General features: G+C 38.0%; 1 protein-coding gene across 2 annotated transcripts in view; it reads right to left on the bottom strand.

The window, feature by feature from the left end:
* The window catches only part of TLK1 (tousled like kinase 1), an 84,569-nt gene extending 70,950 nt beyond the window's left edge, over positions 1 to 13,619 (bottom strand). Inside the window, exon 1 of one of the 2 annotated variants that reach the window (XM_032211729.1) lies at positions 12,852 to 13,619. In XM_032211729.1, coding sequence (XP_032067620.1) covers positions 12,852 to 13,041 — 190 coding nt within the window. In that variant the 5' untranslated portion in view covers positions 13,042 to 13,619. The remainder of the gene's footprint in view (positions 1 to 12,851) is intronic. The other variant, XM_032211719.1, reaches the window with a different exon arrangement.
* Positions 13,620 to 14,777: the final 1,158 nt, after the last annotated feature.

Here is a 14,777-nt window from a genome sequence, read left to right as displayed (position 1 = left end):
TAACAAAGTTCAATAGGTTAGATATATTGAAAGTAATAAAATCAGATATACTGCAAACATGGGTTAACTTGAATAGAACATTTACAAACATAAAGGAAAAATACTGATTTAAATGTAGATACTTACAATCCACCAGTTTCTACAACAATCAAGATATAAATATTGGTTTGTACCAATAATCCAAGATGATGCAATTTGAGTATCAATTGTACTGCAAAATGTATGGCTGATTAAAAATATTTGTTTCACATGAAGTACACATCCAAAATGTCAGAGCCAAAGTCTCCCGTTCTCTTTTATAGTACAATAGCTCCTCTTCCATGGTCTGTCTAGGTGTTTCTGTAACATCTTATATGTCCATATGAGAAATTATTTACTTTGGCCCTAATTGGAACAACTGTTGGCAGACATATAAGCATCACAACTAAAAGCCAACTGGTTTCTGTTCAGATTCAGAGGTAGAACCTGTCTCACAAATGCTATTAAACTTGTACTTGTACTTGACGCCTCTTCACCCATCGTGGGTATAGGCGACTTCCATGGAAATTTGGCGCCACTGTTTTCGGTCCTGGGCTAGGGTTGTCAGGTGGTGCAGCCAGTCACTATTATATGATTTTCGGCTAAGATTGAATGGGCGCATGACTATATCTTCGGCTTTCCGTTTGAAGTGACGCAGAGTGGTTAGACGAACACCTCCTTTTGGCCGTTTCCAGGTCAGACCAGGCTCTGCAAGCAGGGAAATTTTTGGGATTCGATTTTCTGGCATTCTCAATGTATGGCCTAGCCAGCGCCAGCGTCTAAGTTCTATAATGGCAGATACATTTTCATTGATATCACATCTTCGGCGGATTTCAGCATTGGATATTCTTTCAGAGTACTTGATTTTCGTAAGTCTACGCAAGCAACGATTTTGAAATAAGTCCAGTTTGTGTTGATGAGCAATTTTTATTGGCCAGGTTTCACAACCGTATAATAACGTTGGTATGATAGCAGCCTTGTATATACGGATTTTGGTTTTCAGGCAAATGTCTTTCCTAGCCCAGAGTTTCTTGAGTGAGCTCCAGGCAATTGTTGCTTTTTGAATTCTAGCATTTATTTCTGAAGAAACATCTCCATTTCCCGTAATGTTGCTGCCAAGGTAGGTGAAATGATCAACAGCTTCAATTGGTTCATTTTGAATGTGGATGGTTTGGTCGTCTATGTGGTTGCAGCATATCATAAGCTTGGACTTGTTGCTACTAAGGACTAAGCCTAGACTTGCAGCTTCTTTTGCCACTCTATCCACCATGCCTTGTAGTGAATCCAATGAATCTGCGATCAGGGCAATGTCATCAGCGAATGTTAAGTCGGTCAGTATAAAGTTATTTGGGTAGATAATGACTCCTCCCAGTTGATTATCAAGCGCTTTCGACAATATGGCATCCATTCCGATGTTGAATAAAGTTGGTGACAAGATACCACCTTGCCTGACTCCAGTGTGAATATTTTGAAGACCTGCTGAACCGACCAGAACCGGTTACTGCTGAAACAGATAATATAGATGCTCCAAATCACCAGCCGTATAATATCAACGATTTGCCACCATCCTGCTATTAAACACCCAAATAACAATCAGGTTTAATACTTCCAATTGTTAACAACTCTAGTTGCCATTGTGACTAGGAGGCTGATGATCTTTGTTCTGAGTGACTACTCTTCGGAAATTTCTAAGAAACTTAGAAACTTCTAAGAATATTGTAAAATTTTAGCAACAGCTATAGATGTTAGAAACCCTCTGGATCTTCCTTCATGCTATTAACTGTTAGCTGCTAATTGCTTTAGGTTTTTCTTGCAATTTTAAATTTTTATAGTGATTTTGTTCCATGTTGGTCTTTTACTGTGTTTGGTTTTAGATCATAAATAAATGTTGCACAGAGATATTAAGAGATTTTAGTATCTTACAATAATATTAAGTTATGGAAAAATATTAAGCAAAATAATCAATCTGAAATCTCACAGTAGTTTTATCCATATTTATTTCTAAACAATCCCCAATGAATAAAATTAAATTTCTGCGCACATATAAACATAGCTAAGTCATCAAGATTTTCAAGAATTGCTAAATATTGGGTAAAACTGATGCTTTTTTGTAATAGGAAAATATATCCTTATAAATTAAAATATATTTAATTTAAATTAAATACATTAATTGAAAAGTGACTGCATTTTATAAGGCATAACATAAGAATATCAGAAAACATATGGCCTAATTATATTAATAAGTTCAACCTGTAATTAAAGACCATAGGTAGTCTGCAATGATCCAAGAGGGAGAGGGGGGAGATAATATAATACAGAAAGCAATACGATCTGTAGGCTGTAATATATTTATGCTAAATTCTTGCTTTTTTTCCTAAGCTCGTTAAAAATGGTTTCTTGTAAGTAAAATTTGTAATGAATCCATTTAATGTTTAATACTAATGCCTATTACCCTTGTGAACTAATTCTGCAGCGTTTTGAGGTACTGAATTCTCCCAGGACAAAAAAAATTAAGTTCAGCACATTGTATCTATGAAGAGTGAAAATATCTGCATACTTTCCATTCATGCATGGCAACCACTGAAACTAAAAATATAATAGTCCCAATTTGTGTTCTTTTAACTAAGCAAATATCATCAACCAACCTAGCAAGCTTTCTTCACTTGGAACAAAGTTTAAGAGGGCGATAATCAAGAAGTTAAACAACCTATGATTTGTTCATCTCTAATGTTGGGAGAAATAAGCAGAGAGCCAGTGGTCCTCAGGTTAAGGCTGGCATCATTCTAACACCAGCTGCTCAGCTTCATGAGCTTCAAGTGAATAATAAAAGTCCATTAAGTTGTAATAAGAATGGGAAGAAAAAGCTACAGTTTGACCTTCTTTATGTATAAGAATATGGAAGCATAAGGCACTTATCACCCATACAGGAAATGGGCAATCAACTGTTTAGTTTGGCTTTATACTTGTTTGCAACAAAGCTAATTATCAAACCAAGCTATGTATGAAAGACTTCAAATGAGTCCCAAACAGGAGCTTAATTTAGGCAAGTAAAATCAGGAGGTCTATAAATTATTGCCAAGTCCCTTGTCTGGGGAGGCTACCATTGTGCTAGAAGATGCATCTATCATGTAAGAAATGTAGCAATCTGTGAAAAGAAATAATCACAGGATATATTTTAAATGTAAATGACTATACCCTTGTTTTTCATTAAGAAAAAAATATGAAAATATGCTATTCTGTAGATTCAAACTCTGTATACCACAATTAGCCAAAATTGTTTTGAGAGCCCATTCTGAGTTCCAAATGTCATTATAATCGTTCATAATTCAAATTATGCAGCATCGTATCAGTGAATTTGATTCAGATTTAAGTATAAGCGAAGACACTAACTATTCTATATTCTAGAACTTTTATTTGACAGGCAATCTAAACAGGTAGGCTTGTTTACAAAAAAGCAACCTGAAAAACAATTTATAGAATTTAGTGAGATATGTTTTAATATTTTAAAGAGAAAACCATATGCCAAAGATATAGAAAGATTTTTCCATAAAAGTGATCATGCAAGTAGATTCACGTGCTGTATAACTTGGGTTTTCAAGCTAAATAACAATGGACTGACACACAACAAACAATATACTAAACCATTAAATATTATTTACAAATCACAATGGTTGGGATCACAAGATTCTAAGTAAACATTTAGTGCAATGTATGATTCAACCAACATCTTGCTTAAATAGGTTTTGCCAATTCCTGATAACAAATTAAAGGGATTCCTGTGACTCCATACATGGATGATGAGGTGACTACTGCAATATAGTTTAATAAAAAAAATATCTAGTACTCACAACACAAAATGTCAAAGTTTAAATTCAAGATAAAAATATTTTTTTAAACATTCTAAGATGCACTGATCATTTTAGTGTTACATGTTTTTAAATGTCAGTTATAACTTTACTATAACAATAGTTAAAACTTTCAACCAATAAATATATACCAGATCCCAAAGCAAACCACAGCTTCATTAATCCCCCCTCTTTTTTCTGATCAGTACTCCAAAAACCTTTGCTTTGCCTCCACTCTTTTTTTGCAAATGTCTTTCTTTTGCAAGCATCAACTAAGGTAGCCTGTGATGGACTGGTTGACTGAAGCCACTTCCATGACAATTTGGATAAGGACAGACTTGCTCTTCCCTCCATTCCCTTTGTTTACAAAACAAAACCATTGCATGTCCATGGGGAATGAAAATAAAGTGGGAGCAGCAAAGTCTTCAGATACTCATGCAATCTATGTGTATTTCCCAGTGGACTACTTAACCACAAATTACTATTACTCCTGATTTAGTTGACACACCCAAATAATCAACATACAATAAGGTTATACACTATGGTTAAGAAAAAGTAAGTAAATCACAATCTAATCTGTGTGTGAGGTTCATATACCATAATAAGGCTAAATAAAAGCATTGCCTAGCTAGCTTGGTTACAAGATACAATTCAGATACCACATCCTAGTCATTCAAAAGGACCCTACAGTTATACCATTTTGCCATGTAGCTGTGAACACACTCTGTGGTTCTAGTATTACAACATGTGGCCAGCTTCTAATTTCCAAACCAGACTTGAAATACAGGGCAAGGAGTTGCCTTTAAAAAATGTAAAGTCAAAAATTATCTGTTTTCCTGCAACTTAAATCAATTATTTTATATTCTGCACTCCAGGGCAAGAGAAACACAGCCTTGACTTTCTTTTATATAACATTATTTCAAAGACTTAGGAGTGCTATCACATTCTGCTCAGTCATTGTTTCTCAAATTTAAACTTGCTCAGCTCCAATCTCTCTTCAAAACACTTATCATTTAGCCTTATAATTATCCTAGCTGCCCCTCTTCTGCATCTATTCCAGCCTGAGTCATTAAAATATGATGCCCAAAACAGAAATGATTAAATATGTAATATGCAAATCTAACTGTAATACATACAGAGGAACAATTACTTCTTCTAACTTAGAAATTCATTTTTTGATGCAAAGTCAAATTATTTTGATTTTTTTTGCAGTTACCTCACACTGCTGGCTTATATTTATTTTGCAATCAACTATGATTTCAATAGTATTTCTCTCATATCATTACTAAAACAGGTTACTTTATCTTTTGTACTTGCACATTTGCTTTGTTTCTTAAGTGAAAGATTATGCATGTGTCTCTTTCTAATTTCATTATGTTACTTTCAGCTTTTTCTATAAGCTATCACAATAATTTTAAATTGTATTAGGTACAGAAATGAGTGGCAGGTTCAAACAGAACAAGTGCAACACATTCCATATGGGAATGTCCTTGAAAACCATGCAGAAATAACAACTGGTCCAGTATAAAGAAGTGCAAATAATTTTGGGTGCCCCAAGTCTGCCCATGTTGCACTGTTGCTGCACAAGCTGCACTTGTTTTTCAGTTTCTTTCTGGATGCAATTCAAGGTACTAATTATCACTTTTAAAATTTGTGGGATCATATCTTCCCTGAGGTTACCTGCCATTCTACCAGATCAGGTAGTAGGTCCCTGGTCCTTTTCCTTATATCCTTATACAATATTGTTGTTTTATAATATTGTAAGCCAATGATGTCTAACCTTTTTGTTGTTGCGTGCCTAAAGCACACTCGCAACAGTGCGCGCACCATACCCATAATGTAATGTAGGCGCTATCCCCCCATGCACATGCCCCACCTCTGAGTATGCGCCCCACCCCCTTGCACATTTTTGGCTTTCAGGTTGGTGCAGGAGGCCTTCCAGGCCCAAAATGGGGTTCAAGGAGCCCCCCACTCGCATTGCATTTTGGGAGTTCATGTGGCGCCCCCGTGCTTTGTTTTGGGCCTGGGAGGCCTTCTGCACCAACCTGGAAGCCAAAACGGGGGCTGGAGGTGACATGCAAACCCCCAAAATGCAATGCGAGCATCTTCTATCGATGGAAGTTTTGTGAATATTTTTTACTTTTTAAAGTGAAAGTTTCAGATTTTCTTCTTCTATTTCTTTTTTTACCTATGGATTAAATATTTTCCTTTATTTCTACAATACTGATTGGGATGGATTTTTTCTTTTCATTTTGTTTCATTTAAGAACTTTGTTTCTTTTAAGCCTGAAACAAAAAGAAGATTTAAAAGGTATATAAAGAGGATAGTAATCTTAGAGGGAAAAGTTGCACTGCCACTTGGACGTTGGAGGTTGAGACCTGGAAACATTGCTTTTTCTTTTTCCCCTTTGATCACTTCAAAGGCTTCAACTTGTTTAGAGAGAAGAGCATGGGCTGTTTATGCAGGTGCCCTCTGGATGCTTGTTACTAGCCGGAAAGAAGTGAAAACAAAGATTTGTTTCTAAACTAGAGTGGCAGTGTTTATTAATTGGAAGGATGGCACAACTTCAAAAAGAAACCATAACATTACAACAAATTATGTCTGGAATTCAAAAATTATTAGAAACAGCAGAGAGAATTGAGAAGAGATTGGAAAATATTGAAAATATAAACTTTACTGTGGTAAAACCTGATGGAAAAATAGAAGATATTCAGCAAATGGAAAAAGTGGAGGCTGGAATCCTAAAAGCCCAGGGGGGAAAGGAACAAAGAGGCAAGATAACCATGGATATTGATGGTGAACTGAGTGTGGTTGGAGACAAGGAAAGGGAAGATAGATGGAAAGGTGCTTTACTACAGATTTCAAGGTATAGAAGAAAAAAGAGAAGAATGGAGGACTTAAGGGGAGAAATTTTGACAACCTACTGATAACCAAAGATAAACTGATTAAAGAAGCTGATGGAGGGTTTTGAGATTTTACAAGATATGTAACACGCAACAAGTTGCGAAGAGAAGTCCAAACAAATTTGATTAAGGAAATAACCAGAAGACTAATTCCACAAATGGCAAAAGAAATAGGACTACACTATTACTGGAAAGACACAGGTTGAGATATGAAAATTAATAATAAAACACTAGTTAAATTTACTTAAAATTAGAGCATTGTTAAAAATGTAGTGTTAGCGATAAAGTTAGGTAAATAATTGATAATGATAACAATGTATACATATGTATTGGTTTGATAAAAGGAAATTTGGTATAAATTTTAAATGGTGAAAAAAATGTGGGAAAAGTAAGTTAAACTTAGTCAAACTATTGTTAAATAAATGACTGATAATGATAATGTAATAATTTGTATTGACACAATAAAAGGGAAGTTGGATATAAATTGTAAACAATGATTAAGAAAAGAGGTCTAAAAATTTTGTTAAAATTAGAGCATTATGTTAAAATGTAGTGTTAATGGATAATGTTAGATAAATAATTGATAATAACAATGTATATATATGTATTGGTTTGATAAGAGGAAATTTGGTAAAAAAATTTAAATGGTGAAAAAAGGGGGAAAGTAAGTTAAACTTAGTCAAACTATTGTTAAATAAATGACTGATAATGATAATAATGTAATTATTTGTATTGACAGGATAAAAGGAAATTGGATATAAATTGTAAACAATTATTAAGAAAAGAGGTCTAAAATTTTTATTAAACATAATTAATTTTTATTTTGAATGTGTTATAAAGATATAATGTGATTGGATGATATTGAAAATAGATAAGGGAATGCCACTATGTGGTTTTCTTTTAAATTTTGGAATGTTTGTTATAAGGGGACGTTAAAACAACTATAGTCATATGAAGGATAAGGTATGATGATAGCAATATATATAAATATATGTGATGTAAAATATATAACTTGATATGAATCATAGGTGATGACTGTGGAAGGGATGCACAAAAGTTCTTTGTAACCAATTGACACACTTTCTACAATTTGTAATGGAAGATGATTTTGTTTATGTTTATTCAAAAAAATAAAAATAAAGACCAGCTGGCCGGCAGGAGGTACACAGGCATGCACAATGGAATTGGGCTGAGGCGACGGCTGGTGGCCCAGAGAGGGCTCTGTGTGCCACCTGTGGCATGCATCCCATAGGTTTACCATCACCGTTGTACAGTGAAATGGACAGCATATAAATTTAATAAATAATAAATGTTAGTCTAGCAAAAACTAGACACAATGTGCTTCCCTGCCCTTTGGAACACAATTCCCTTTTGAGATTTGGGCCTTCTGATAAAACCCTCAAGGCCTGTTTTTTCTTACAAGTACTAGGATACTCTATGGCTGAAGTGCAGAAAAATCATTTATAGATATTGTGATATTGTGTTGTTGCATTAGGAATTTTAGGCTATCTCTATGCTTTTATTATTGTTTGTAAATTGACCAAGATTATGCTGCATAACAGCAGTTACATAAATTTTAATAAATTTTAAAATCACAATCCATAGCATAAAATCACAATCCATAGCATAAAGTATCAAATAAATGTGCAAGCCGTTTTCATCAAAAATAAATAAATAAATAACATTCATTGATAGCCTTCTCATGGTACTATGGGTATCACTGAACCAGAAAATTCACAATAATAAAAACAATATGGCTGTCTTAGATAAATACAGATATATGATAAAAGAAATACTGTCCCTTACTAATGAGCATTAAGAGAAATGTTCTAGTGGTAAGAGATATAAATACTGGACACTCTGCCTAAAACAATGAAAACCACATGTATGTACACAGCAATTATGCCAAAATGACATGTATGTGGTGATGTCATCATGTAAAACCAACTCATGTACTTAATATCATGATTTCTAAATTGTCACTTACGTTTTTGCCATTTGTTCATCTCCATACAAATGGCCATAGAAAATAATTCCGCCCGGCAGAAGACTTTCAAAAAGGGGATGGATGAATACAGAGGGTTCAATTGATTCCTGCTCAGGACTAGGTGAGCCATAAAGACAATTTAAACGGATGCATTCTATAATTTTGTAGTATAAGATACAGCAGTTCTTATGATAACTTTATAGGTTATAAATACCTGGTGATACTGTTGGCAATGCATAGTACATAGCCTCAATTGATAGAGACCACATTCCTTTAAAAACAGTAGCACTAATTTTTGAGTAATCATCCATGGGATTAATATATATTAAGTGATTGTCTGTCAGAATCCCAATTCTGACATTCAGTGAGAAAGTGGCCCATTTTGGACAGCATGATTTCCTTTTCTTCACAAATCAAGAAATTAAGCTCTCTGAAAGGAAAATCAGATACATACCTTCCACTAACTTGCCCTCAGAAAACATATCTAAATCATACAAAAATGCATGATTTTGAGGTACTTTAAAGGTGAGAACAAGAAGCAGTTTACCACTCATTTACCACTTCCCATTATACCTCTAAATGCTTCCCACAAGAAAACTTCCTTCAAAAATCAGATTAAAAAAATACCAGGATTAAAAAACATTATCACTGAAAGACATCCTGTGACATGTCAACGAACAGAGTTGCAGGCCCTAGTCAAAAATGTACTGCATTCATAAAATTGTATGCTTGATATTTTCAACACAATTATCTCACTTTTTAAAATACTACCTCTTTCTCAAAGTCTAATATTTTACAATACTCTAAATCTTTACTTCTGCAGTTAGTGAAATATTTCATATTTGTTAAGTATCCCAATGATCTTCTTAGCAAATTGCATCTTCCAATCTAGCTACCTCATGTGCTCTCCAAAAATTACAAATATTTAATGATTTTTAGAAATCCTGAAATAAAAGCTAGGCTTTATATGTGTGTTCATTTTTGTTGAACATAGTCCTTGAATTACAACCACAAACAAAATTTATGTTGCTGAGCAATAAAGTTATATGAGTTTTGCCTCATTTTGTGACATTTCTTGCCATAGTTGTTAAGTGAATCACTGCAATTAAATTAGTAACAAAGTTGTTAAGTGAATCTAGCTTTCCCATTGATTTTGCTTGTCAGAATGTTGCAAAAGGTGACCATATGATCCGTGACACTCCAACTCTCATAAATATGAGTCAGTTGCCAAGCATCTGAATTCTGATCACATGACCATGGGGATGCTGCAATGGTTGTGTGAAAAATGGTCATGACACTTTTCAGTGCTGTTGTAATCTCAAATGGTCACTACATGAATGGTTATAAGTTGAGGACTGCCTGTATGTTTGTTTTATATTCATTACTTCAAATGCTTGAAAAGTGAATGCAGAGAGTTTAAAGGGTTATTGTCACAGAGTAACTAGAAAGAATTACAGTTTAAAAGTATGCTGCCCAATTTTAAAAATGACACAGTAAAGGCAGGCAATTATTTTAGTTCAATGGCCACTTCCTCTGGAAGTGATCTATTGAGGATAGCATGTCAACAGTGGGTGAGGCCTAAGCAAGCAGTGGGCAGGGCCTAAGATAAAAGTTGAGGTTATCTATTTCTAAACATCCTTTCTGTTTCTCATGTCCATTTGTTTCTTTTTAATATTTTATTTTGATTTTCTCTATATCCCCCACCCCACCAATCTGCAAGTTAGGACAAGATGCTCTTTTTATTTCCAAAGCATGAAATGACTGTTTGTAGATAACTTTTGAATTTAGGCCAACATTATTACTGTGCACTTACACCTATCCATGCAGCCTGTTTTATGTTAATGAGTTTTATTATACAATTTTTATTTCTTCTTCTAGTACAAGGTCTTTGTTAAATTAATCTGAGACCTCCATATGGTCTTAGTTCTATTGATTGTTCACCCTGCTCTACAGTGTCACTTTTTTTCCATAACGTTTATTATTTAAATGAAAGATGCAAGGGGAACTCATAGGTTTATAACAAGTACTAAAGGTCAGATGAGGGTGGATTAAAGTTCTCATGTGACATGGAAATTATCTTGTATCTCTGAAGTAATATTTCTAGCTCCCAATGCCAGAGATAAACTTTAATGCCAGTAAATTGTCTTCTGAAAGAGTTACTGAAGCAATTACTATCCATGATGGCCTTGCAAGTTGAATTAACAAAATGAGAAAACCAACATCTCAGCACAGTAGATAAATATTAGGTACAGCAAGTACTGCAAATAGGAAATGCAGCCAGAAAATGGGTGTCTATTTATGTATTTCAAACAATATAAACAAGTAGTTAGACAAGTTTATTGATCTAAAAATAAAGACTGACCCAATATTAAAGATTATTATATATTAATGGAGTTAACCAGTTATCCAACTGTGCGTTAGCAGCAGCTTAATAAACCTGGTTCAAACTCATACCTGATACTGTATAACTTTAGCTTTTCAAAGTTTAATTTCTCCAAAGAAACCAGAAAGAACCAAATGTCATACCATTCATGATATAAACCAATTTTAGGTATTTTCTATACTACCTTCATTTCAAACAGCGCTTAGCATTTTCAGCTTCCTATCTAGGAACGTGTGCAAAAATGACATAATTCATACACGTCTAAATGGGGGAAACAAGATAGATACTTCCACGTAGGGCCAGGATTCTAATTATTTTCAGATCAGACCTTTTAAGATGCTATTGCCAAAAAAAATTGTTTACCATGTAAATGTATTTTGAACAGGAAATATCTACGGTAGTTTCTCAAAAACAATGTAATATTTCTCATATTTAAAGTTTATGTACTTCTCAGGAACTGCTTATTTTAGAAACACACATATACAACACAAACACAAACAAAAGGCAAAAAGGCACTGAATTCATTGGAGTAAGCACTGTGGTCAGAGAGCCATCAAAATCCAAAAATCATGAATATGCAGTATTCATTCTTCCAGTATACCATATGTTGTTGAATCAAAGTTCCTTTATATCCCCTGCTCACCAACATTTTAAGTAAAAATAATCATTTCATAAAGCAGTATAATTGCTACATCTTGTGGCAACACAGTTTAATGCAAGAAAGAAGGGGGGGAATGGACAAACAATAAAAAAGACTTGTTTGCACATAACCTTCATACAGATATTCCCTGCAAACACCCACAACACCCTGCTCTCTCACTGTCGTTCTGCTAGGAGAGGGTGGGGGAAGGAAAAGAGGGAGGGAAGAAAGGGGGAAAAATCGTCTAAGATGCAATGGAGAAAAGGGGGAAAGTTGCAGTTATTCTGCGCCCCGGATTTTAAACCCATCTTCCTTCACTTCTCGAAAAACCTACGGCTGAAGAAAGTCTCTTCCCTGTATCAATAAGTGCGTCGATCTTTGTCTCTTTTCCACCATCCTGCACCTCCATGATGCCAGAACGATTCGACCCTTTTTTTTCCATTTAAGCAACAGCCACGTTCATCACCATTATCACCATTATCGGAGGAGGAAGGGGGGGGGGAAGAGCCGCCTTTTTTAATTTGCAACAATAATTAACTACGAGGGGAGGGGGTTTAAAGAAATTTGCAAAATTATTTCCCTTTTGTTAAAAAAAAATAAAGAAATCAGTTTAAAAACAAAGAGGAGGAAGGTTATCCATCGAAGACGCTTATATGTCAAAATCTACCCTCTTTCTAACAAGCACTGAAAAGTGAGGGGGGGGAGGAATTAAGTCGACCCCGAGGGGTGGGAGTCTGGAATAAATGGCTACATTAGGGCTGGAGTTTTCCCGAGGAGCCTGCCTTAGAGAGAGGAAGGGGGGGGCAGAGTCTAGACCTTCCACCCTCTGATGCAGAAGGAAGACATTTCTCGCCTCTTCTCGCTGCCCTCATCGCGCACTCGGCCCCGACAAGCCAGGCGCTGGCCCTCAGGCGGCGGCGCCTGCCGAGGTTGCTGATGCTATTGACACCGCCATGCCCCTCCCTCCCTAAGGGCCCATTCCCCACATCAGCCAGTCAGTCATCTTCCTCCTCCTCGCCTCCCCTTCCCCGCCGCGGAAGCGGAGCGCTTCCTCGCCTTCCCTCCATCTATTTACCTTCCTTGAGCGGCGTGTTGTTATGGAGCAGGGAGGCCGCCGCTGAGGCCGCCACGGCCGCTGCCGCCGTCGCTGCTGCTGCCGCCGCTGCCGCCGCCGCGGAGCAGCCCTGCAGGCTCGGTGGGGACGTGGAGAGCCGGGACCAAGATGGCGGCCCCTCCAAACTTCCACTGCTACTTTGGACACTCATCAAGCTACTTTCTTGGAGCCCGGCGGCAGCCGCCGGGGGCAGCAGCACTTGGGGAAGAGGCGGCGCGGCGGCGGAGACGCGACCAGCAATCCGGCCGCCACTGCCACCGCCGCCGCCGCGGTCATGGCCGGGAGTGGGACGAAGGAAGCGGGAAGCGGGGATCCCCGGGCGCGGGAACACGGCGGCGGGGCTGCGGGGGAGGCCGCCGCGCGTTCGGGCAGGAGCTCCCGTGTCGCCCGACAGGCGGCCGAGGAAAGGCGGCGTCGGCTGCTCAGGCCGGAGCAACCTGCCCACACCTCTGCAGTGCGTCGCCTCGGACAGCCTCCGATGTGGAAGACGGAGAAGAATCCTCTCTCCGCCTAACCTTCTCCCCTGCTAGGGAGCGGGAGGCAGGGAGGGGTCATGCGCAGAGACGACCGCGGGCTGGCAAATGGTGAGGGAACGGCGACGCCGGCGTGCCGCTCTCGCTGCTGCTGCTGCTGCTGCTGCTGCTGCTGCTGTGCATCTCGGCGGTAGCGCTGGCGGCCCCTCCAGCTCGCCTGGGAGAAGGACGGCGCACGCAGTCGGCTGGGGCACCTGCTCCTCCCCCCTGCTCCTCCATACAGCAGGCCGTCGCGCCGCCCTGCGACGCGCCCTCTTTGGCCTGGTGGAGAGCGGCTCGGCGGCTGAGACGGTCCCGCAGTGCCTGGCCTGGCTCGCCTCCCACCCGGCGCGCGTCGCACGCCCTCCGTTCAGCCGCCGCAGCCGAAGCCGCTTCCTTGCTTGGACCCACAGGAGGAGTCGGTCGCCGTGTTGCCCGCGCGGCTCTCCCTGCGGGCAACTTTGGCAACTCGTTTTCCATAAAATGTGCCCCCCCCTCACTCCCCCACCAGGGTGTTCAAAGTTGCTGTCCGCATGGAGAAGTACGTTCCAAGGGGAGGGGGGGTCATTTTTTTTAATAAACACAAAAGCAGCGATGGGAAATCTGCCTTTCCAGAGATTGAATTGCTTGGCTGTTGGGTGGGACTTGATGTCCAGCAATTTCTGGAGGGCCCCACATTAAAAAAAATGGGATTGTACGAATTAATAGAAGATCAATCCATGAATGGAGTGGCTATGTTCAGGAGCAGTATACCTTTGAATGCCATATGCTATGATCAACAAAAGCAGGCTGCCATTTCCTCTGGTTTTTGACCACCAAACAATCTGTATGACAACTGATAGGAACAGCATGCTAAAATAGATTTTGGGGCCTAGTTGGACAACAATTAGGATCATCTTGACACATCTTAAAAACTACCACCAACTATCTCTATAGTTATTTAGATGTAAAGATATTACTCAGCCAACCTTTCACCTGATAATTTAGAAATCACTGCCGGATGACTGAATTTTGATAGGGCAGATATGATTCTCAATCGCATTGTTTTGCAATAATTAACTTGGAATAACAGGCACTTTTGCACTTTCATAATTCAGATTTTTACTAAAATCTGTGCCTATGTTGAAATGGGAAGATTTAAATTATGTACAAAAATTGATGACATTATTTTTCCTATACCTATTAAAACCACCTAACAGAAAATGGAACAAAAAGCGGAGAGTATTTCAGGGGGATTGTTTTGATAGAATCATAGAAAATAATTACATGCTCATAAGATTTTGCTGAGTGACTTAAAAATAGTAATTAATATCCCTGGTAAACATTACATTGCATTACATATGTAAGAAATATTAGGGACCACTATGCAAAATAT

The sequence above is a fragment of the Thamnophis elegans genome, chromosome 1 (genome assembly GCF_009769535.1).
Source record: "Thamnophis elegans isolate rThaEle1 chromosome 1, rThaEle1.pri, whole genome shotgun sequence".
Classification (NCBI taxonomy): Eukaryota; Metazoa; Chordata; class Lepidosauria; order Squamata; family Colubridae; genus Thamnophis; species Thamnophis elegans.
This window is presented reverse-complemented; position numbering and strand designations above follow the sequence as displayed.